Source organism: Stigmatopora argus, chromosome 16 (assembly GCF_051989625.1).
Source record: "Stigmatopora argus isolate UIUO_Sarg chromosome 16, RoL_Sarg_1.0, whole genome shotgun sequence".
In the NCBI taxonomy this organism is placed as follows: Eukaryota; Metazoa; Chordata; class Actinopteri; order Syngnathiformes; family Syngnathidae; genus Stigmatopora; species Stigmatopora argus.
In genome coordinates, this window is record NC_135402.1 from 5,416,878 (window position 1) to 5,441,817 (window position 24,940).

Sequence of the window (24,940 nt, forward strand, 5' to 3'; positions counted from 1 at the left end):
TTGGGCCATGTGTGTTATTAATATTGTGGCCTACATGTCCCAAAATGTGATGTTCATGTATGGGGACACTAGGTCTTTATGAGGCCAGGTTTTTTTGTTGGACTTGTTTGTAATCAAGTAATATAAATAGCCGCTTGCCCTATAAAAAAGGTTAAACATCCTGAATGTCTTTGACAACTTGTGAATTTCCATATTTGTAAAAATGTACCTGAAAAAATCCCTGTGATTTCTCCATCCAGTAGCTATTTAGTGTGATGATGGCGTTTGATTGACAGGACACAAACACCATTGTCACACTCCAAAGCTCCAGAGGACAAAAACCGGACCTGGACACACCAGTCAAGAAGTTCAAAACTTGCCATCGGGCAACTGGGGAAACAAAAATAAACAGGGTCATCAAGAAAAGTGACCATTTTTGGTCCTATGGCTTTCCCTCACAAAATGAAAAAAAAAAAACAAGCTCACCTGCCCATCGTCCCCGGGCTCCTATTTCATATGCTCTGTCTTCCCATCTGGAACCTCTTCATATACCTTGTGACGGCTTCGGAAACGGTAAAAGTCCAGTAGCTGACCGGGCAGGCAGGCAGGCAGGCAGTTGAGAGGGAGGTCTGTGCCCTGTCCAAGTCTTTATGTAGACAAACAGCCGGTTGCGCATTAGTGATAAGCCACAGGCAAAGTATTGATCGACCCTGACCACAGCCAAGAGAGGGTGATCTCAGGTAGGACCAAATAAAGGCCCCACTAAGGCAACAGGGGTATTTTACACCAGAGGTCTTGTAACTTTTGTTTTTTTTTATGTATTTTAACTCATTGGCTACCATTGATGACGATACCAAATCCCTCTGGTCCTTGTTTTAAAAGTTTCGTAGTTTTGGATGGATGTCTTAACCGATATTATAATTGTATGAAGAAAGGACTGTTATGTAATTTCTATTCATCCTCACAGTTTGTCAGTTAAGTGGCCTGGGAAAATGAATGAATGAATAAATATAGAGCTATATGTTTGTTTTTTTGTCGATATACCTGAGGATTATTTTCTTGCACGCCCAATCCAGTTTGACTGGATTTGCCCTCCTAGTTAAAAATGGATTGGACGTCCATCGCCATCAATGATTTAACCTAATTTCTGCATGTGTACCTCAAATGGTATGTTGTTGGGTGCTGGCTTGTTTGTCAGCTTTTAGAGGCTAAGGGTGCTTTGATAAAATGTCCCCACGCTTGGCAGGCAGGCTTTTATTTGCTTGTCCTTGGAGCTGATAACCGTAGATTATGCATGTGAATGAACGGGAGTCCTTTCACAGCAACAAGTGCAACGCATTGACCAACGCTCCAAATCAAGAGACTAAAACAGCATCAATAGGTATATAACAGCATTACAGTTGCATTATTAGCTTAGCGAAGAAAATATTGAATTAAAGACATGGATTTATAGTTAAAGAACAATAATCCTTTAAAGGACACTCATTTTAACTCACTGGCTGCCATTGAGAGTGCCAGATGTCCAATACTTTTTGACTGGAGGGGAAAAATGAACATTTGTGCATTAATCCCTACCGGTGAAAATGGATTGGACGAAAAGTGGCATTAAAATATGGATACGTCTGAATGTATTTATTCATTTAAAAATAGTTGATACTATAATATGTCATTTATCTGTTAAATTTTAGGTCACTTGTCCATTTTAAAGTATTTACAGGTCACTTCCTATTGATTTTGGATCACTTGCTGCACATTTTGGGACATTCTGGGTCACTTCCTGTAGACTTTGGATCAGATTTTTCAGGTCACAGGTAGTTTTGATATCGTGTCCTTTTACTCTCAAAGAAATGAATGGGGATGTTTATTTCATTGTCACAATTTTCTAAATAAGATGAAGTAAAACAAGACAAAAGTATTGAGAGAAATGTCACTTTTATTGGACTTAAGTTAACCACAAGAAGTTGATAGGAGAGGCATACACACAGTATGTGTACGTCACCCGTAAGAAAATAAGCAAAGCATATACAAAGAATGGATAACTGACAAGGTGAGATGCAATAGAGGAAATGGATTTTTTTTTCTTTCATCCAAAACGTGATTTAGCAGCTTTAACCACATTAGTTTGGGGTTCTATCGCAGCCAATAAGCGCTGCATATGAAATAGAATCACATTCAAAAGTTGACGACGACGCAGGTGACCTCAGTGATGTATAAAGTGCCCTTTAGGTTCCATGGTGTTAGAAAAGAGAAAACTTTCGATTTTCTTTCGTAAGAAACATGCTGCTTATTAGATTCAAGATTTTTTAAATCACAGCTTTCTCGCGCGCTCACACACACTTCATTTTTTAGTGTTGATCATTAATACTTCTGTTAGATGTAATGCATACATACATTTATAGGTGGTCAAAAAAAAGGAACATTTACAGCATTATAAACAAGCCAGGACTATTCATGTGAAGATAGTCTGACAAACAGTAGCCCCACACGTCCAGATCACGAACCCACACGCGGCGTTTCGGCCAACTGCGGCCATTCAGAGTAGCGATAACAGTTAGTTTAACAATATATAAAAAAAAAGAAACATTTTAGTATTTCAACATGTTCTCAATTCACCGTCAAAAGAAATGATATGGAGTTGTTTTTGTGTGTTTTGCATTTCACTTAGCATGATCTTTGAGAAGTAAACATCAGTACAAAGACGTTATATTTCCTGAAGGAATTATACCAATATTTAAAAAAAAAAAGATCCCCTATAATGGAAAAAGGCTCCTGTGGCAACATAGGAGAAGGGAGCATGGCAGACTTCCTGAAGTGTAATTGGCTAGTTGTATCGCTAAGGTAATCCGGTGATGGGAGCCATGTTTAAGGCCTCGGATGCGTGCTGAAATGTTAATAGTTAGTAGTAGTGCTTCCACAGAATTTAGTGGTGACTTGGATGTTTTTCCATGCTCATGCCATAGGATAAAATATACACCCCTCGCTGCTGGGGGGCAAGCGTCCGAACGTAGCCCCTCGACTGTGTCGACAGTCGATTGTGGCTAACAGTTCGGCATTTTGCTAACCACATGCTACCCGTTTGGACACTTTTTTCCTTGTATTTCCCCTATGTCAATTCCGATAAATCGGGAGGTCGGCTTAGGATACCGGTTTTTCTTCTGGAGGTCCCCTCCCAACTGCCCCCGTCTTTAGTCAACTCCTTCAAAGCCCTGCGCGTTCTCCACGGCCATGAGAAGCTTCTCACGCAGGTCTTCGAATGAGTCGTAGGTGGGAAGGTCCAAGCGGTTGAAACTGGAGAAAGAGGTTGTGGGAAAAAAAAATTGACTGGGCTTCCAGATGTAAATGATTTACGTCAATACTGGATTCTGATGAATGTGTTTTTATAAATGCTTGTGGTAATATCATAATTTGAGCCACAATTTACAATCTGAGTTTAAATACAAAGATTTGGAAACAAGTATGAACTCATTTGACATTTTTGGAGTAATACCACATAAGGCAGTAATAGGCCACATTACAATATATAGTAATATTTATTTCAACAATCTAACACAAGTGTTGACCATTCATTGGTTTGAATTATTACGATTTCATTTTTTTAAAAAACAGATAGAATTGGAAATCCTGCCAGTGTCGTAGTTATTACGGTAAATAAGCCCCTGAATTGAATTTCCTTTCATTTGAAATATGATAAAAAATATTAAAGTGCGAGTGTCACATACCACGTGTGGGCTCTGGGCAGCTTATCCGGCGTTCCCCACTGCTCAATAGTGAACAACTGAGGTCCGTTCGAACCTGGATCAGGAACAAGTGTGTTAGAAAAATGCAAAGCAAATTCTGCATTTGTAAAGTAAAATAAACTCTTTGGCTGCCATTGACAGCGCTAGACGTCCAATCCCTTTGGAGGGGCGAATGTCTACAAATTGATTGGACGTGTCGCGCTGTCAATGACACTGAAACGTATGCATTCGCAGACAGTCCTCCTGCCGGTGCTATTAGATAAGAAAGAGAGGAAAGCGCACCATAAAGCTCGGCGAAGCCATTCATCGGCACACGCGATGTTCCGGTGACGAACTGAAGAAGTCGGATCCTCTTTTCGGCATCCATCAACAGGACGACCTGAAAAAGAATAAATATATTTACATTTAACTTAGGGTTTTATGTTTTTTGCGATCGCCTCCGATCGTGCAGTCACGAAAACAAAATGCTTAGCACCCAAATGTTAAAAATTAATAAAAAACGGAACAAAAACATCAACACTGAACTGATTTGAATCGCTAACTAAACACTCAAATTTGAAGTGACTACTAAAAATAAAAACATTAGGGATTGTCTCCATTCTTAGGGATCTTTTGTCTCTTTGATTTTTCTGTGAATATTTAAAAGAAATTAACCCTGATAAGCAGTTGACTTTCATCAGCGCAAACAAGGCTGTACTTCCAAATGGACTTTAATCTTTAAAGGTAGTGCCAGAAGAGCCATCGTGCTTTGAAATCAAACACAAAATAAATAAACAGCAGCTTAGTGGGACGTGCTGTGTTACAAACTAACGACTGACCTTCCAGAACCATTGAATGACCGGGTGATTGGGACAGTAGCCATTCTTGTAAACGGTGTGTTGGCGCCAGTCATTGACATCAACGTCACCTAGTCCGCACATGAGCAGCTGCACAAACACACCAAGAAAGCAGTCAGTTGAAAGTTTTGCATTAAAAATGCTTTTAACTCATTGGCTGCCATTGGCGGAGATAAACATCCATTCCAATTGGGGTTGGCAGGAAAGTTCCGAGTCGAAATGGATTGGACATCGTTCGATGACAAACTAATTCAAATTCACAGGAGGAGGAAAAGAGCCTGATTGAATGTCCATCATCGTCAATGGCGCGGAAAGGGTTAAAAGTCATCTGTTCATACCTCCAGTTCATTTTCATCAAAGATCTTGATCAGATCGATTTGGATGAGTTCGGTGAAGCCCTTTAAAGAAAGGAAACAGCAGTAATCGTCTTGGCCAAAGTCAACCAGGGGGAGGTTATAGTGCCTACTGGTGGCGACTTGGTAGTAGTGTCATAATACCTCCAGGAAGGCGTTCATCTGCTTCTGCACCCGATTGACAAAGCGCCACTGGATAACCAAACTGGGGGGAGAAGCGTGTCAGTATCAAAAGCATTGTATTGGCTTCATACTTGATTCAATTTCTTACTCGATGTATTCCTTCTTGTTGTCATTGGTGACCACCATGTCGGATCCGCTGGGCTTGAGGTCCACCTGGTATGTCTGGGGAGAAGAAAAACAAAAAACAAAGAATTAAAGGTAATCACAGAAATGCTGCCTGAAATTGGATGCTTCTGCTGTGAATTTGAAGTACTATATTATCATTAGTAAATGGATAATCCATTTGAAAAACCCAAGTACAAAAAGTTTTTAGCCACAGGCGTCCCTTGTTTCACAAACCTGTCCAAAATTGTCCTCATCAATGCAAAACCGCAAGTCCAGTTCCGTGGGATCATTCTCCAGAATCCACTTTAAGGAGTTGTAATATTCACTGTCCTATGGGGAAAATGCACACTTAAAACTAATTCACTAAATCAACCTAAAAGCTCTCAGGATTACATTGACTTACCACAGACTCCATATCTTTCAGGGAGATCTGTTTACCCAGCATCATCTTGTAGAATGGCCTGATAAAAAACCCTGTAGGGGGCGCAAGTCAGTTGCGTGTGAATCTCAGCAACTGAGGCGGTCTCAATAGAGTAGCCTCTCTCACCGTCCAGTAGCTTCCCATGAAAAACGGCCATGCCTGCCACCCGTCCAATGAACTTGAAATATGATAGGTGGTCCTCATTGCATAAGCCGGAGTTGGGGTTGATCTGAAGTGTGTAATTGTCGCTGCAAATAAAGCATTCGCCAATTATTATGGTAAAGCTTGAAATCTCATTGTGTACTAATACCAATAAATCCACTGATGAATTGTACTGTCAAATATCCTACGTATACACAGGCAAAGGTTATGTGTTACCGGCAGTTGCTAAGGAACAAGTGAAGCAGAATGTCTCTTTTGTACTAATTTTAAACCAATTCTAAGTGAAAAACTAATGGCTCCTAATGGCTCTTCAAGGATTTGATCGCAAGCCTGACTTTTTTTTTATAGCTTTGCTCTACAGGGCAAAAAAAAAAAAAGAATGCGAGCTGATTGCCGGCGCCAAGAAAAGCAGGCAATCAGGAGTCTTCTATTATATTCGCTCTGGCTGAATGTGGGAAAAGATTGCTTCAGGATGGATTTTTGAATGAGAGGAAGAGTTAGTCAAAATGAAAGGACATTTTAACAAGACCCTGGGGGAAACGGCACAACACCTCAGCTCAATGACGAGACGTTTTTCCTATTTCAAGGGGAAGGAAGTATTGCGTACTTACGTGGCAGAGTACTCAAAAAGGCCGTAGTAAGGATTAAACATCTCCTTGGACAGGAGGAAGAACCACTCGCGGGCCACGCCTCCGTAGTCCAACCCTTTCTCCGACTCAAACTCAATCCACAGGCGTGCTTTCAGGACGTCGGGCTTTTTGAGCGACATGATACGACGATAGGACTCCTCGAAAATGTTGTTGCGGTGGAGCTTCATCTCGAATCGGTTTGGGATGTCAGCCTATAAAAAAACAAAAAAACAAGTTCGATATCACATGTATACATTAAAATCGGTAATGTGACAGTATTACATATTGGTGAATTCGGAAGACCAGGTGTAAATGCTCATGTTACAGTGCCACTGCCAACATTAGATGTCCAATCCATTTTGACTAGGAAGGCTGGCAGCGATCATTCACTGCGGTACTCGGACGTTTGGTCGCCGGACGTTTGGTCGCCCGGACGTTTGGTTGCCCGGACGTTTGGTCGCCCGGACGTTTGGTAACATGACAGAGAGTTTACTGTTGCAACCAGCTCTCAAAATAATATTCATGAGAGTTTAATATCTAAATATCTACTGTTGAAACCAGCTCTCAAAATTATATTCACGCGGGCGACCAAACTTCCGGCGACCAAACGTCCGGGCGACCAAACGTCCGGGCGACCAAACGTCCGGGCGACCAAACGTCCGGGCGACCAAACGTCCGGTCACGATTCACTGCCAGCCTCTCCCAGTCAAAATGGATTGGCCATCCAGCAGTCAATTAGCAGTATCTCAAGGTATTAGTGTATTCAAAAAGTGTTTAAAAAAAAAAAACATCACACTGTAAGGTAGAACATAGCAGGAAAAGTCAGCAATCAAGCAATATTAAGAAAGTTTTCCATTGTAATAATGACTGCAGCATACTTACTGGTTTCTTCAGTTTTTTCCGAAAGTAGTCATATTTTTGCTTAAACTCTCTGGAATATGGAACAGCCTGCACAAGAGAGAAAACTATTTAAAAAAAAATAAATAAATTGCATGCTGGTGAATGGCCAGCCTTAAAATGTAGACCATTTAATACACGCACGCTGCCAATGTTGGGCAACAGAAATGGGACTATTTGTTGGAAGCATAAATTGAAGTACCATGTGAGGGGTGTAACACAAGATTGACACGGAGGTGTTGGAATGCCAAGTGACGGTTACAGTGTTGAAAGCGTAGGATGTGCCATTTCCAACGGGTGGAACACATCAGCATTGAATGGAAAACTACTCACGGGTCCGGTGATAGCAGGACTCTGAAGTCGGGGATCCTCCCATTGCGTGTTCTTTGTATCTAGATGAGACAAAATGAACATTGAATGATAAGTCAACTACACGGCACTGATTTGGTGGTTGAAGGTTTTTGTCCCAACAGTGGCAATGTGCTAAACTTGCTTTGTATGTTTTTCTTAAATAAAGGTTGAATGCCACGCATAATATTCTCATGACTTTGCCAAATAGTACACTTCACTACACCTAAATTGCTTTGAGCCAAGTGAACTATATCTAGGGGGAAAAAAATAATGCATTACCACCGCAATAAACCATTATCAATTGCTTAATAGGATTCACTCATTTTTAATGGAGGGATCTAACACTCTTGCCATTATTTTTACATCAATTGTAATTGTTTTGTTTTTGGAGATTAGTAAGCACCATGTGGTCCACTTAGGGATGGAAAACAAAGGTGTCATCTTACTGTGGTCAATGTAGAAAGTGCGTCCATCCGTGTGAATTCGCTCTTCCCACCCAGGCTACAAACACAACACACACACACAAAAAACATTGTTGAGAAGAATGACAGTGATAAAATCACCAAGGCTATACTTAAATTGTCATTCAAATCTATTCTTTATTCCAGGGTTGATTGATCTTGTTCCCGTCAATCAAACCCCATAAAAACAAACTCGTATGCATCTTTATTTTCTTATTTTTTGTGATAATCAGTCCTATTTGAGTCAGGTTAGGAAAGACTACATATACCACCAGACATGACACAGAAGGCCTGTTACCACCAATATCAAATCCGGCTTCCAGTTCTAACCAGAGAGCCATTGCTCAACAGTCACAGCTCACGCAAGCACGCACATAAACACCCACACACACATACACACACTCACTCAGCACACCGGCAGTCAGGCAATTCAAGTAGATAGATAAAGGGAAAAGGGATGGGGGGATTAAGAGGCCAAGACTACACTCCTCATCTGTAGACTCCACAAACATAAACATGGGCATTTTTATTCTAAGTTTGCTTCGCTTTGAACTTTCCATAGACCAAAATAATTACTTGTGACATGATATCTTTATGCCTCCTCATAGGGAATGTTGGTTTTAACTCTTTCAATGCCATTGACAATGAGAGACATCTGGTCATGTGGATCTTTTCACTTCAGCTGTGATTTAAATATGTTTTTCACTAGTAGACGTCTAATCCATTTGAACGGGAAGGAATGACCATTCGCTGCCAGCTCACTCAATCAATGCACATGGATTTGACGTCTATCATTGTCAGTGGCCTCCAATGAGTTAATTGGAACCAACTTGGAAGACCCTGTCTGAGGCACCACTGTGCAGTCATCGCCCTCCTTGCTAAAAACTGCACGGGGTGCTGTTGTCCCTCAGTGATACAGTTACACAGACATGGCGTAATCTTAGAAGCCCTGGGGGGGAGAGGCAAAGGGGGGTGCTGGTGCAGAGGGCGTGCAGAAAAAGAGGAAGCTGGAGGAAAAATTAGGACGGAGGTAAAAGCCATTCATGCTGGTCACGAGAGAGAAACAAGAGAGAAAGACCAGAACTAAACAAAACAATAAAGAAAGCGCAGTGCTGTCTGCAGGCATGATGTGACCACCGCGTAAGCAGACCAGACATGTAGGTAGGCAGGCAGAGGGAGGGAGCCGACCAACCTCCTCTGGTAGGTGCTGCCAAACAGACATGGCCCCGGTGGGGTGCAAGGGAAGTAGTGGACATTATTAGATCCACCAGAACAAAAGAGCAATAACACAACGTACACACTCATGCACGCGCCAACCACATACACCAGGAGAGTCATCTAGAAATCGACTTCAAACTAAATCCAATTATGCAATACGAAATCAACTGATCAGTGAACATGTATTGTATTTTCTGTATATTTTTGTGAAGCTAGAATTATATTAATAAATTGCCATAAACAATGGAAACATCAGATGTTAATCACATTAGTCATTAAGCTTTGACGACAACAACACTTGAAGACTGTAAGGCGTGTCATATTCATGGCAGTTCTTTCTATTTTAAGCAGTCTATACAGGATTTCGGGACAAAATTTACTCACAGGGAGAGGCCCAAGTTCACCGGGTTCCATGGAGTTCTTATTTCGCATATGGACCGGATACTTCAACCTGGGATCCTCCTATTTTGGAGCAGAAGAGACTGAATGAGGGACAGCATTCAAGTTAATATTTCAATTATTTAGTAGAACAGATTGTATTCTCATTATTTTCTAATTTGCAGCTATGCGAAGACAAGAACCGAGTTCCAGTTCATCATGAAACATTGTGTTTAAGAAATACACTTCATTAATTGACACTGAACTTGGCAACAGCCTTCAAAAAATAAAATATCGGTTAAAAGGAAGAAAGCGTCCAGCAGAATTATATATTGAATTCAGGCTTGATGTGAATAGACCAGTGATTCTCTCCCAGGGTCTTAACAAGTGAGAATCAATAGCATAGAAAAAGAAGTGGTACAGTGTTACTCACCCAGGTGGTGGCTCTGCTATTGTGGTCGATGAAAAATGGCCGTCCATTGGGAGCTATTCTCATTTCCCAGCCTGGCGGTAGGAAGCTCTGTTGGGTCTTATGTTGTGATTTGGGGGAGCTGTACGGGGACGGTTGCGGGGATTGAGGGTTGGAAAAGGTGTCCTTTACCGCACGCCTAGCCTGGATGTTGCTGGCCCCCTGGATAAACAAAGAAAGCAACAGTAATCCCAAATGTTTATTAACGTAAACATTGCCAGCGAATAATTGCAGCATGCTTTTATATTAGTGTCATCTAAAAACAATGGGAGTTAGAGAGGGTTTCCATGTTATAACAACTATGATACATCAAAACATTCAAACTTATTACAATGAGGCTTTTTCATGATTAATTTCACCCTCAATATTTTAACACTTTTTAGGTTAAACATCTACAAAAACAGAAACAATGAAAATGGTATTAATCTAACTATCATTCTATGACCAGCTGCAAAACAAATGCTTTACAGGGGTCATTTGAAAAAAGTCAATTTTATAACAACTTTTATTACAAAAAAAGACTACCTGAATAATCCACTGCATTTAGCTTTCCATAACTTTTAATAACTCAGTACTAAAAGTCACCCTGACCTTTTTGTTAACTTCTTGTGTTCTAAGAGGCTTTGTGCTGTAATAGGCTTTTTAAAGAACATAAGACATGGAGGCTAATAAGTGTTCCGTCATCACAATCACTCATTATTATGCACTGGTCTGAACTTTGAACAAGAAAAAAACAAGTGTTAATTAATGCAGACGAGTCTGGAAGTTCTAATTATGTTACTGTTTTTTTCTCACTTTGACTTTGGTGGTGTGTTATCACACACAACTCTTAATTAAATCACCATCAGGTCAGCTCTCTTGGTAATTAAGCAAGCGACAAAGAATTGCAGCTCTTAGTTTGCCTCATTTCTACACCATCAAAATGTCTTGCCAGATTTAATTGTCACAGCAAGAAGCTTTGTTTTACTGTTTAACCACTGATTGAAGTACAAAAAACCAAGAGTACTTCATTAGTTAAATGGAATAATTGATTATAGTTCATGCAAGCATCAGAGAAGAATTTGAGGTGTTTCTCAGTAGACGTGTGAACTCATTGTGAGAAAAGTACATTTCCGGTTAACTGGTTTGAACATAACAGTTTTCAACAACACAGATAATTTAGAAATGTGAGATACAAGCTAAATCATTTAAATTGGAGAAGAAAAAAACATTTCATATCATCGCACCCAAGTACCCAAACAGGAGGGGTAATTTGCTCCCAATCCTTCCAGTTCAAATGATTTGGGACTTCTACGAGTGACAAACTAGTTTAAATTCACAGGCTAAAAATGCCAGTACGTATATACAAATGTCTATCAATGGCAGTGAAAGACTGACTAACAAGATGAAGATTGACTTATTAATAAAACAGGTGATTAGGGTAGGGGTCATTGGTAAAAACAAGGGTGGAGCACCTTTTTTGTTTTTAAATCAGGGCCATTTTCCATTCTCTGTATGAGTCTATAATCAAATCATTGCCTATAAAGGCATAGTATACACTTCACATTGAGTCTGAGGTTCTCCACCCCTGTTCTAGAAGGATTGCGATGGATTGGAACACTATGGGTGACTACATCTCACCTCCAAGGGGGTCGACAGGGTGACAGTGGGGGAGCTGAGACTACGAGGTCGTCGGAGTTGGGGCTCAGGTAGGTGGTTGTTGGAGGCATTAGAGGAGGCATTGGAAGAGGGGGAGGGTATGGGGGCTGCACTCGACCCCGTTGCTGCGTTCGCACCATCTTCAGTCAGCTGTCAGGAAGAAAAGCACTTTGGAAGTTAAGATAGAGAAGCAAATGTGACATTCCTCCTCACTGAAAATTGCAGTGCGGAAGATAACCACAAAAACCACGGTGCATTTAAAGGATCAATCTGATAAAGAAATAGAGGAGCCACTTAAACACTGCATGTAAGAAGACAGCAATTTGCTGTTTTTCCTGTAGTTGCATCAACACAGAATAGGAAAATGTCAGCCTGGTTATTTTCCACTTTAGCAACAACAGAAGGGGATGCAGTCAGTTTATTCCAGTGCTGTGAAATATAACACTTATTCCGCCCCGTTGTTGCGTCAATATCCAAAGTTGCTTGGTTTTTGTAAAAAAAAAAAAAAAAAACAGGCTATTTGGGAGGGATTGTGGAAAAGAAAGACAAACTTTATCCAAGAGGAAAGAAAGCCCAGTCCCACTGCAACATAATGGAAATTTCCAAAAGCCCACCAACACTGTTGATGAGCTAAAGTGCAGCAACTGTGCTATAACAGTGTGCTTTTTTGGTAAACATGTTACAACCAATAGAATTAGCATTTTTCCTTTAGCAAGAATTTTTTTAAAAAGAATAATGTTTAAGCCTCAGCCAGGTGGGGAAACATTTTTTGCATCTTTTTAAATGCTGTTCAATATAAAAATAAGTAATTTATGCAATGATACGATGTTTGATAGTCCCTTACTATTTTTATCTTTATCGCTTTTGGAACCAATAGAACATTTTACTCAAGTCGTACAAAAAAAATTATATTGTGAGGATTGGTAAATTAAGAGTACGGATAATAGACTAATCTTCCCACAGTTGTCCTTGAAACAGCAAACTTTTTGTAAGTGAATCAACGCAATGGCGTACTTCTTCAGCAACCTATTTTCTACACTTAGGTAGTCCTATTTCACCCCTTAAAAAGTGCTGCTGAAATAAAATACCACCAGGAATGATCTATTTGCCATTCTGAGTCGATACCATGCAGTGGGTAAGGGGCACCGTTAGACTCTTTACCTTCGCCAAGAAAGTCTACTTTCCCTGGTCATTTTAATTTCTGTGATGGTTAGCATGACTATTCAAAAAGTACAGATTACACAAAAATTCCAAATTAAGGGACTATCCATCCTTGGCGGAGGTCTAACGAGCACCAATCTAGGTCTGCAATGCAATCCTTATGACAGGAATCCTCTCCTTCTGGTAATGGAGAGCGGGGTGGGAATCAGACAATGAGCGGTCAACAAATGCACAGGCAAGGACAGGTTACTAGGACATTATAGAGTAAAACAAGAGATTAGACGTCCAGCTCCAACTAGACTCGACAAAAAACACAGCGGAAAGACAAATATGGGAAAAGATGTGGCTCCGATCCAGTGTCAGAAAACGCTAAACAAGAGAGGATTGAAAGGGGAAAATACAAACTCAGTGCAGCCGCCTAAAAGGCCGCCAACACTGGGGCGAAAGGAGAATCGACGCCAACATGGTATGGAAGTACGCTTCGCTCCCGCCACCTTGACCTGCTGTACCTGCACAATGGGCCTAGTCCAGGTAGTGGTGCGGTTGTTATGGTTGACGTAATATGTTCTCCCTTTGGCGTCCTTCCGCTCCTCCCATCCAGGGGGCAGGCCCAAGGTGGTCAGGTTGAACGCGGTTGCTGTGGGAGACTGGAGACCCGCCCGTCGTGTGGAAAGAGCAAAAATAAACGCGTCAGAAGAACGGAAGGTGACGTCTCCAGGAGGGAAATGTCATGTTTGACTAGCATTCCAAACGGAGATTAGTTTATAGATATATTAAATATTATATATTTAAAATTGGAGTTCCTCAAATGTAGTTTTCGCAAACAGTTCCAATGGATGGGACATCTATGAGAGTTAAAGGCCTTCCAACCAAAACCATTTGACAGAAATCATTCTTTGCCTCTGTGTACCAATCTGGATGTTTCCTATTTATGACAGTATTAGAACCTCAAAAAGTAAATTTGCCTATCTTGAAGCAACATTCACATAACTGGGAGTGATAAACTGTATATTGCCCACCCCTAATCTTACTAATGTGCTGTTTTACTGATTGTTGTCTTCCTCATATGCATTCCATACATTAAAAGTAGGAGGCACTAGATGGTTTCAAGTAATCATAACAATTAAAAAGATGACAACTGCATGATAAATTGTAAACTAGAAAATCTAAGAAAATCCCTACATAAATAAGGTCCACAAATAAAGATGCAGGCAACAAAGCCACTAATATTGAAACACTTTCACAATTACCACTGAAGGCCTCCTATTCCTGTAATTTTTAGTACATATTTGTGCATGTATCTTTTATATAATTTTAAGAGTATGTTCTGGGGAAAAAAGCTTGTTTTCAAAGGGGTGACAAAGCTATAGTCAACTAGAGGGGATGTTATTGTGTGCTAAACAAGAGGAGAAAAGGGTTTGTATTTCATATGAACTGAGACATTACCGTGCTATCCTCACCACCTGAGACTGTTTGAGCCCTGGTTCTTCTGGAATGGGAACGCTGCTGGTGGCAGACAACAGTACTGTCAGGAGGGGGCATTAATACGGGGGCCAGGGGCATTATTTCAGAAGGGGTAGTGTAGTATAGTGAAGAGACACTGAAAGGACAAAAGTGTGGTGAAAGTGATTGTCTCAAAATCAATAGAGGGATTCTAGAATATTGATTGTGGGGTGGCATGAAGGTAGTGCAGTTGTGATTGGTAGAGTGGGATTATGCAAGGAAAAGGACCCAAGTTTTAAACAAAATTACAGGTGAATTGGATTTTTTTTATGGGGAATTGGATTTTAAAATGAAGATCAGATGAATTATCATGGACTAATATCGGGGACATGGCAAAAAAATTAAGGTAAACTACTGAGAACTCGCCGGAAGACCAAGATGGACACACAAAATAATGGGTGACCTTCTGGGACACTAATGACGCTGGCACATAAGTAGGTTATATATCAAAACTATGGTGTTGGTGTTGACTTGATGCACTCTGCAACAACATTGCTATTTTTCTGAACCAAATTCATCCAAAAAAAATCTAGCAGTTCAGCAAGTAAACACAGAGGTTTCACAGCAGTGTTATAAATATGCGCACCAGTAAATACTTTCAGGGATGAATGTCTCTTGCAAAACCCAATTACAAATGTGACTATAAAACCTCAATATGGCTGCAGGGACATTAAACCATTGGTTACTGGCTGAGGATAGCAAATGCCTGCCTGATACCGCCGCTCGACACTGGTTTGTCATCATTGCTGACATCAGCAGTGGTAGTATTCCTTTGTTCAACAGCTGTGTGACTCGCGTGTGCGACAAGCCTCGAGAGTCATGTGACAGTTTGGCATGGAGGTAATGATTCATGACATGTAAGGCTTTTCTAACTGGAATGGTCATAGTGCTGAAGAGTAAGTGTTTCCTTTCAAATCAGCTATAAGGAGAGGAAGGAAGCAATGCTATAATCTTAGTGAAGCAATAAAAATGAAAAGAATAGTCACAACCCGAAGAAGATGTGAAGAGTTAGTAACAACAGCGGTCTGGAATGGTGGAGGGGGTGGGGGTTGGGGGTGAATATGTTGTGCACCCACAGCACCGACAATAGAGATGTGAAGGAGAAGCCTAAAAGAAGGCTCAAGGAACAAATGTTTGAAAGTACCTAACTCAAGAGGAAGGGAGAAAGTAGCACAAGATAGGCACGGGACGGATGGAAATATGAGCATTGGGAAATATTTACCGCAAGAGGAGGAGGCTGGGCCTGATCGCTAACACCATCAGTCATACTGGAAGAGCGCAGTCGGTTGGACAACTGAGTCTGTTAAGAGGAAAAAAAGTATTTTAAACCATTTTCACAAATAATGAAACAGTTTTGGATTTTACAACTATAGTAAAACCCTGTGTCGGTTTTCCATATAGGTTAAAATCTGCAATAGAAGGGCATTTTAGCGTGATAATATTGCTTTTAAATCGCAAGGGGTTTTTATGTTGTTTTTTTATGCACTCAAAACACCTAACCCATTTTTTTGTTCCCAGTGACATTTCATTTTAAAGGTGACACCTAAAAAAAATTGTCCATTTCTCACCAGAACTGAGCTAGGCCCGGGAACTTCGCCGTTGGTGTCAGGGGTAAACGACAGCCTCAAGCTCAAATCATCGGAGAACTCTTGTGAGACGGGAGTCGGTGGGGGCTGTGGGGTCAGCATGGAGGACGTGCCAGGTTGGGACTGGGCGAGGGCGTCATTAGGGTCTTCCTCTGTGATCAGCTCCCAGGACTGAAAAGAGAAGAAACCGAATGTCTACTGAAAATCTTAAGCTTCAAGTGTCGTTCAGAGTTAAATATCCAAAATAAAATTTGCACAACACTGATACCTGGGTAAGATAAAAGAGATTCACTGATGTAACAAACTCAGGTTTTGTGCAATTACTGACTCAATATTTATGCCTGCTATTGTCATTAATGCTATCATTAAAATATTCTTTTTTGGTGTTTGAATGCTTAAAGTCTTCCTCACGTTGTCAATAACATCACGTGGCTCCATGTGCTCATTTTCCAGGTCCTCGCTGATGTGGCGTCTCGAACGGAAGACCCGATGCGCCTCCTGGTGTATCTGACGTTGCCGATTGTCGCTTTCTGTTTCCGAAATCACATCCCTTAAAATAAAAATTGCAGTTACTTTTAAGAAATCATGCAGATGTAGGTTAAGCACGGCACAAAATAAGAGGTAGCAGAAGCATACATGTTGGAGGGCCGTTTCCACTGTGTGGATCGGTTGTTGTGGTTGACGTAGTAGGTTCGTCCTAGGTTGTCCACCTTTTCTTCCCAGCCAGGGGGCAATGGTGGAAGAAGCTGCTGCGGTCGCTGCGACCCTGAATCTGCGGATTCCTCCCACCCCTGAAGTCAAAGGGAATATGCATACTATTTTTTGAATGCACTTCACTGCATGGTTTAAATTAATGATGAATTGAATTGATAATCATTCAAATGGCTGACGACCTCTGGAAAAGCCAATGCTGCTGAAGTTAAAAGCTTAAAAACTGTCAAGAGTTCAGGGAAACAAAAATAATTCAATAAAGCACTCCAATATGCTAGGGAGACTGTTTACTGACAGTTTGTTGTATAATACATTTATTCATGTGTATTAAATTTTAAAAAAGTAATTGTTTATGTTGATGCTTAGTGGTTAGAATAAGGGATCGGCAGACTAGTGATGATGAAGACAAATTAGTTGTCTAATTATTTGTTTAGATTTACTAGATTCTTTGTAACTGAATCTTTAATGCAATTAATTACCCAAGACGATAAGTAATGTCACGGGGGGGCTGAGCATGGCTGATCTTACCTCTACCTCCTCCCTCATGTCCCCAGCTTCTTCTTCTTGTCCCCCTTGTTTGGGCAGGTAAGCCATTTTCAGGCGGAGATAACCCTTCACCCTGGACTTATGGCTTGAAAATAACAATGAGAAGAAATAAAGTGCTAAGTAACTAAAATTTTGCTCTATAAAATGTGATTCATCATCGTTTTAATATGCTTTAATAGGATCACATCCACTTTGTTGTTTACTCTAAGTGGTACCAACCTCCTAGGTCGCAATAGGAAGTCCTTAAATGTGTAGGGCCGCTCCATGGCTGGGTCCTCAGTCTGCAAATTAATTAAGAGGAGGTATTTTATTTTGACAGGCATCATAATCGAGTCACGCCTCTGGATTGCATGACGCTGGGCGTCACGCTGGAACTGGGTTGTGCAACGCTTCTCCGGTTACCCATTGGAAAAACAGATACGTTTTTTTAAAGTCTCAGTCTGCCACACTGTTTTCAGTCAACAGTAAAAACCTAGCTAGTGAATAAGTATGTATGCATACATGACTCATCTACTAACATGTAACATATAATATAGTTCATTCATTAATTTAACCAGCTTCATTGTAACAGAAATCTTGGAAAAGAAATCTTGGAAAATCAGCTGACAATAACAAGCATTATTATACAAAGACACCAAACTTTGTAAATATTTTCTTTGCAACTACCTCAAACCCACTGCATCTTTGATTTTAGAACCGGTTATAATATCACCAAAGTCTGCATTTTCCCACTGAGAATATGTAAATTACACCAAAGTGTTATTTCTCTGCAGTTCCCAATCAAGGACAGTTGCCTTTTTGTTTACATTCTAGACGTCTCCCTGTCTTGCCAAAAAGGGATCGTCTGCTCGGCTATTGGAGCAACAACAACAAGCTACTTTTTGTATGCACTATCACACCAGAGACACTTTTGGCTTACCAAAAGCAGAAGTGTTGATAAGGACCACAATGGTATCACACAAAGCCTATGTGCTGCTCTGCGATTTAACGCCTGTACCTGATTAGTGTGTTATTTACACAAATGAAAAAAACCAAAAGACGTAATGTCTTTTTTGGCATGGGTTTTGATACATTGGTGTATATATTTTGTCTAGTATACTTAGCCTTCTTTAAGAGGAATGACAAACGACAGATTTATAAAATGTCATTTATGTTAAAGCTAAAGGACTGTCATATTTTGTCAACATCAGACTTAAACTGACCGAGTTAATCAAATCCATCTAAAATGCAGTCATACTCGCATATGCAATAGATTGACCATGTGTGGTCGAAGTCTTATTCTGATCATACATAATAAACATTGGAATTGAACCAAATATGTAGATCAAGATAAATGTGAATGAAGTCAACTCACCGGCAAATGACTAAGAGGTACATCCACTTGTCCCAAGAAATCATCTCTGGTCTAGAACACAACAACAACAAAATCAAAATCACAGCAGAAGTCACTTCTGCGCGACCCAAAAATTTCCAACAAGGAGAAAAGAGGGAAAAATACACAGTGATTGTTGAGGTACGGCAGTATCGCCAAGGAGTTCAAAAACCCAGCAACAGTTTGTCCAAGAGAAAGGTATTGATTTCAGGTCAAATGTAGAAATAACCACTGGCCTTATTTTATGAGCGTCTAGTACTGATGCAAAACAGCAGCAATTGTGTTTGAAATTTTATCATGTGACAGCACTCTGCCAAGAGCACAGAATCTATCATTTGTCAAAGACAGACGCTCAGTATAAGTTTAGCCAAAAGGTCAAACCTTTGGTATCAGAAAACCCTTACCCAGAGAAATAATCAACAACAAAACAAAAGCCACATTAGCCAGACAGAGGAGATATGACAACATGAGGAATAAAACCAGGAGAAGAAGGTTTATGAGTCAAATAAAAAGAAACCTGAAAATGTGTCCATCCCTTTGCTGTAATTAACGCAGACTAGAAAAAGGGGAAGGGGAAAAAAGCGAGGAAACAAAGGCGAATGATTGCATTGCACCACATTTGCGCCCCCTTAAAGAGGGCCAAAGATTACCTGTCCGATGTGGAAAAGCCCATTCTTGGAAGAGGCCTGTGTATTGGAAATAACTCATTTAAATGGCAGATGTCATAGAACGGTGAGCTGGATTTTGGACCCTTCAACCACATTGCAAGATGATTGGAAATCCTTTCTAAGTATTCATTTATTAGACTGCCTTTCTAAACACCACAAGCTTTAAACTACAGTTTAATGACATGATGATTGGAAGCACTTTGGTATTTGGAGGCTCAATGGTGACATTGAAAACAATTTGAGTGGTACCTGTCTCCTTTCATTGGGTTTTAACAACGCTAGAATGACGCGTTTTGGCCAATGTGGACAAAAAACTAATTATAGGCTGAAATAAATGCTTAAACGCATTGACGTCAGGGATATAGTAATTTGCATAACATTTCCGAGTTGGATTAAAGTACTCTTTCCAATATTTAACTCAAACATCGGTAAAATGGCCAGCGGGGCTATTGAAAATTGGAATGTACAGGATTATTTTGTATATAAAGAAATTCACAAGTGATGCCGAACATTGTTGAGAAGAAATAGGGGGGCAGGCATAACCAGCCTTATCTGTCTCAACTGTGGCAACACTCACTCTTGACAGATGTGGAATTCAATGGTGAAAGGTGAGTCAGACATTTGCTTGTAATTTTCTATTGTGCCGTTATGTCAGTGAAAGCAACAAACAACTAAACACACCTTCAGAAACCTCAATACGCCTACAGACAGCTGAATACACACCTATTGATACCCAAACACTAGATGACAACAGTGAAACAGTGTAGAAGACAGACAGTGTAACGATATCTGCTCTCATTTCATACACCAAGTGGAAAACCTTCTAAGTCGCTGACAAACTCCCAAAATGGTGAATCATGAATCCCATATTAACTCGGAATTGTCTGGCACGTGTTAATGCTGTCATCAGAATGCAGTGAAAACTTGTTTTGAAAAGCACCTAATTAACTAACATAACTGACACTCAGTATTGACGAAACCCTGGATTTACCCTTGACCTCGTCATCCTCTAGCTCGTTTACAAAGTAAGGCATTAAACTGTGAGTTTTGCTACGGCAATAAACAGCCAGCGCAACCATGCCGTGGGGAAATCGGGCTGTTTTCTTTGTCCTTTAATGCAGGGGATTTTAAGCTGTGGGTATGTGTATGCTGTGGTCTATAATTGCAGCGTCATCAAAGGGTCACAGTTGAGCCATGCAGCTGCCTCCATGGGCCAGGTTACACTCGGGGTTGGGGGTGTCGCCAATGGCCAACAAACAGCATGAGGGATGAGGGCCTAGAGGCAGCCAGCATATGAATTGTTTGGGACAGTCATATCAACCTTTGCCAGAAATCCTAACAGCATTTGTGCACCCCCTTTGCTACGCCTGTATTATCTGTTAAAAAGAAACTGTGAAGAAAATGCTCCTATTAAGTTAATATTTCATGGGAAAAATCTAATTATTCTACCAGAGCAACACTACAAATTTTACAGATGACACCAAATACAAGTGTATGCTTTCTTGAGCTAGTCACTCTGAATATTTCCAGACAGTAGTAATTGTTGATAGCACTGCCAGGAAAATAAAGGTGTCCACTAGTGTCTAGGATATTTTTTTCTACCTGCAAAAATAATTGGAATCACTTCTAGTCCCACAAAAAACTGCCCTTTTCACCCAATTATATTTAAGTGTGAGGGACAATTAAAGAAAGGCTGTTTTCTGTGAGGAATAATCTCACCCTAAATGTAGCAGATGTGACATAGATAAACATTACACATTAGGATCTTTCAGGTGGTATGGGAGCAGATTGGCAATATTTAATACTCACAACACTAAATATTAGGATTTAAAAGTTGAGAAATCGCAAAGCTACAATTATAAATGAAAAAAACATAACTGAACAGATGCCATTTTACCATTATGCAGAAACGTAATGCCATTAAAACAGATACTAAAATCCAGGAACATACTTACAGAAACTAATAGAAGACAGCTCATGCCTGATGTAACACTTGAGGTAGGCTAAAGATAGATCAAATTACACTTACCTAAATGCAATTAGCATACTAAAATGTTTGTGAAAGAAAAAAGTAAATGTGTAAAGATACATTAAGATTAAAATCCTAAAATGCATTTCTTTTGCACAAACGTCAAAAGAAAAAAACGTCACCCAACCGAATTTCTTCAATAGCATTTACCTTGGGAGTATTCGTTGCTGCATCAATCACTTCTTGATCTCCACCTCCGCCAGGTGTGAAGTAAATCTTGAGATGGGGCTGCCTTGGAGGGGGGTCCCCACTGACTTTAAAAGTACAACCATTAGATCTTGGATCCATCCTCCGATGATCCACATTTGGTTGACTGTCTGAACCAATTGCCTGGCTATCTGTTACATTTTCTGGTTCATTCTCTTGCACAAGTGGAGATGAACCTCGTTCCAATTTAATTCTTGGATAACGGAATATACGGCCACTGGTGGATCGAACAAATCCAACATTGTTGTGCTCCTCTTGCGATGAATCTGGTTGCTGCCAGCTATGGTTCAAATCTCGGTTCTGATTCTGTTGGAGCTGGAAGACAAGTCGCTGTGCTCCACTGCTACTAGAAGCAGGAGACTGCTGCTGAACAGTCCAAGCAGAACTACCATAAGGCAAAATTCTAAGATGCTGTACGTCAGAACCGTCGGTTGAGTTCCTCCGGATATGAATGCCACTGACGCTGATACCTGCAGGGTTTCTGCTGTACACGTTATGACCGTTGGAACCGATGCTGAAAACCCTACGCTTTGGAAAACGTGGGTCAGTCACAAATATTTGTTGGTTGGGAGACTCCGGGCCGCAGTAAGGAGGAGGTGGTTGTCGCGGAACATCAGATTGACCCGAAACTTCGGCGTACGTTGGCACAGGTCCCGGAGGAGTATAATGGGGTGGCAAGACATCATCAGGAAGGCTACAGGAATCCCCATTACTTGCTACGTCAGAGCGCTGAAGAGAGATGTGCATGGAGGAGCTTTTTGTAGGCCGCGGCTCGGCATAGGCTGTTAGCTGCGGTATGAACATAGAGGAACTGCGCTTAAGCAGTGCGTCCGCACGCGGCCCAGACGTAACTGGAGGAATTGGCTGCTGTGCTGCCTCCCGAGATGGACTCGGTCCTGCGGATGGTTGAGAGTGAAGGGCTGTTGCTACATCATTATCTTCTGTATCTCCTTCTAGTATGTCCGGGGCAGTGTTGCTACGGTTGGAGCCAAAATATAAACGCAGACGTGCCATTTTTTAGTCCCGTTCAAAAGCCTCCCTTCCCTACAAAGGGTTGCGCGGTAGTCCCATATGTCGTTCTTCTAACTGGCCAGATGACTGTTCCTCGTTTTTTCTTCCTTCCACTGTAGCCCCGCTCCCATTAGGTCCCACCCACCTCGAGTCCCTTTCCTCAACTTTCCTTCCACAAGTAAACGCCATAGAGGAAAAAGAAGAACATCACACCACCAAAACTTGGGGCGCAAACCACAGGACCGCTAAGAGTGACGAAAAATAAAAATACAGACAAAATATTGGTCTGTGTTCTCCTGGTTCTCGGCACTACTCGGCACTGTCGACGGACAGCAGAAATAGCCTGAGCTTAGTGACAGCCAGCATTCCTGACATGATTGGATAAGGGCGGCCGGCGTTTCTGGTTTCCAGGGTGACAGCGGGGTTGCCTGTCGCTCACGTGACAACAAAATGACCCCTTTCAACATGTGCCACTATGATTCAATGCTACCCCCAAGTGCCAGCGGGGTAGAGGGTTACTCCAGAAATGACACCCTAACCTGATCATACAGTAATCTTTCTTTTTCACCCAGCGAGTGCCATTAAAATGATAACTATAACAAGAAAACACCATAAAATTTCAAGCCGGTGATCTTTCTGTGTGTGTATGCGTTTTGGAGATGCGTAGGCAAGTTATGACTCAAAATAGTTGGAAAAGCAGCAGGAGCGCAAGAAGCAAAACTAACAGATCGAAGTTAAACCTATGTGGCGAGATAGATTTTCTAGGCTTCTCTGTTTACATCTGAACGCTTCTGAAGTTACAGGACATCTTTGATACTATTTTAGTCCACAATGCTAAAAACAGGCGTGCACACATAAGCATGAGACTGATAAGCAGCAACAGGAACTACACTATCTGCAAAAGAAAATTGCCAATTTAGGATGCCCATGATAAAAATGAACTTGGTGAGGTTCTCCGGAAAGGCTAAATTACCTAAAATGTCACAAACAGAAGAAAAGCAAGACCATTTCAGTGAGAAAATAGCAAAAAGAAATCATGTTGCGATGAGTTAACTTCATATCTTCAGGATATGGGAAATACTGACGGAGCCACGGAAACAGAAGAAGAGCCTGTCAATTATAGAACGACACTGCACACTGTGTTTGGCACTGTCAATATCTGATTGTGAGCAGGAAATGTTCAGAAGAACTGTGTGGAAAAGAAATGCAATGTGTGGTCCGATGGCACCAACCCAAGCTTGAAAATTACATAAGAGTAAAATTCACAAAAAAATAGAACACTAACCTATTCAATCTAGTGCTTCGATGCATTAACCCAAAAACTTTATGTATTTTTTTCAGAAGATGAAGCTGTTATGCAAAAAATCAAATCACAAAGGTGTCAGTTCAGGGTTCAAGTGTAGATTTCTCTTGGCAACATGAAGAAATAAATGGAAAACGAAGCCATCTAACTAAACCTGACTGATTCCTTTGAGGTTTAATATAAATCACTAAGATGCGCGAATATAAAGTGCTGTACAGTTTGTCCCTGCATGCACCGAGATATGGAAAAGCCCTCCTCAGACATATAAGGAGACAAACAGGTTTGAGCCTTCTCTTTCATGTGTCCCCCCCACTGCCACTACTTCACAACGCTTACGTTAGGGAAAATCTGAGCTGTGCCTTTTTTGGAAGGCCACTTGCCACCAATTCCAGTCTTCATTTGCAACACAGTACTAATAGATGCATGTGTTATATACACCTATGATTTAAGATTTTATGTAAACATATCAGTTCACTTTTTTTTTCCTGTGCAGCATCCACTAATTGTTATAACAAACATAAAAGGGGCTTTCCAAGAGATTAAGTTACAAAGAAACCATTGCAACAACCCTACACCTGCTACTAAGAAAGGTCTTTCCATAGAAAGCCTAGTCTGGTCATATCTTGGATCAGGATTTCTTGGATTTACAGAAAAATAGAGAGGAGTAAAGTAGTAGATTCATCATTAATTAAGAAGCCTCATGTTATTTTCAACTCTTTCAGTGTCATTGCTGTGAATTTAGATTAATGCACCCCTTTCAGTGACGGCCAATAAATTAATTGGATCACGTTTTGATATAATATCTAACAGCATGGTAACGGCAGACCACTTTTTACACATTAAAATAAACTTTGCATTCAATCAGACCAACATTTCTCTTTTGTGTTATTGATTTGACAATGTCCTTGGGCATTATGAAAAAATATGCAACCTTGAAGAATGAGTTGAGTAATACAAAATAATATAAAAACATGCATAAAAAAACAAATATATTCCAGAAGGCTAAGTGACCAATGTAACAAACAT

The 24,940-nt window shown here is 40.7% G+C and overlaps 1 protein-coding gene across 10 annotated transcripts in view; it reads right to left on the minus strand.

The window, feature by feature from the left end:
- Window positions 1–1,894: 1,894 nt before the first annotated feature.
- Window positions 1,895–24,940, minus strand: part of nedd4l (NEDD4 like E3 ubiquitin protein ligase) — a 28,122-nt gene continuing 5,076 nt past the window's right edge. The window contains exons 6-33 of one of the 10 annotated variants that reach the window (XM_077623177.1): window positions 19,214–19,252; window positions 18,679–18,729; window positions 17,544–17,605; window positions 17,307–17,409; window positions 16,704–16,858; window positions 16,479–16,617; window positions 16,050–16,238; window positions 15,704–15,781; window positions 14,425–14,481; window positions 13,488–13,625; window positions 11,800–11,967; window positions 10,144–10,341; window positions 9,717–9,794; window positions 9,307–9,321; window positions 8,100–8,154; window positions 7,636–7,694; window positions 7,288–7,353; window positions 6,388–6,617; window positions 5,741–5,862; window positions 5,597–5,667; window positions 5,428–5,523; window positions 5,177–5,250; window positions 5,050–5,110; window positions 4,891–4,950; window positions 4,535–4,642; window positions 3,999–4,095; window positions 3,699–3,771; window positions 1,895–3,267 (exon numbers count right to left, since the gene is read on the minus strand). In XM_077623177.1, coding sequence (XP_077479303.1) covers window positions 3,165–3,267; window positions 3,699–3,771; window positions 3,999–4,095; window positions 4,535–4,642; window positions 4,891–4,950; window positions 5,050–5,110; window positions 5,177–5,250; window positions 5,428–5,523; window positions 5,597–5,667; window positions 5,741–5,862; window positions 6,388–6,617; window positions 7,288–7,353; window positions 7,636–7,694; window positions 8,100–8,154; window positions 9,307–9,321; window positions 9,717–9,794; window positions 10,144–10,341; window positions 11,800–11,967; window positions 13,488–13,625; window positions 14,425–14,481; window positions 15,704–15,781; window positions 16,050–16,238; window positions 16,479–16,617; window positions 16,704–16,858; window positions 17,307–17,409; window positions 17,544–17,605; window positions 18,679–18,729; window positions 19,214–19,252 — 2,745 coding nt within the window. In that variant the 3' untranslated portion in view covers window positions 1,895–3,164. Of the gene's footprint in view, window positions 3,268–3,698; window positions 3,772–3,998; window positions 4,096–4,534; window positions 4,643–4,890; window positions 4,951–5,049; window positions 5,111–5,176; window positions 5,251–5,427; window positions 5,524–5,596; window positions 5,668–5,740; window positions 5,863–6,387; window positions 6,618–7,287; window positions 7,354–7,635; window positions 7,695–8,099; window positions 8,155–9,306; window positions 9,322–9,716; window positions 9,795–10,143; window positions 10,342–11,799; window positions 11,968–13,487; window positions 13,626–14,424; window positions 14,485–15,703; window positions 15,782–16,049; window positions 16,239–16,478; window positions 16,618–16,703; window positions 16,859–17,306; window positions 17,410–17,543; window positions 17,606–18,678; window positions 18,730–19,213; window positions 19,253–19,346; window positions 19,383–21,543; window positions 24,084–24,940 lie in introns of those variants that run through there. The other 9 variants (XM_077623175.1, XM_077623176.1, XM_077623181.1 and 6 more) reach the window with 9 other exon arrangements.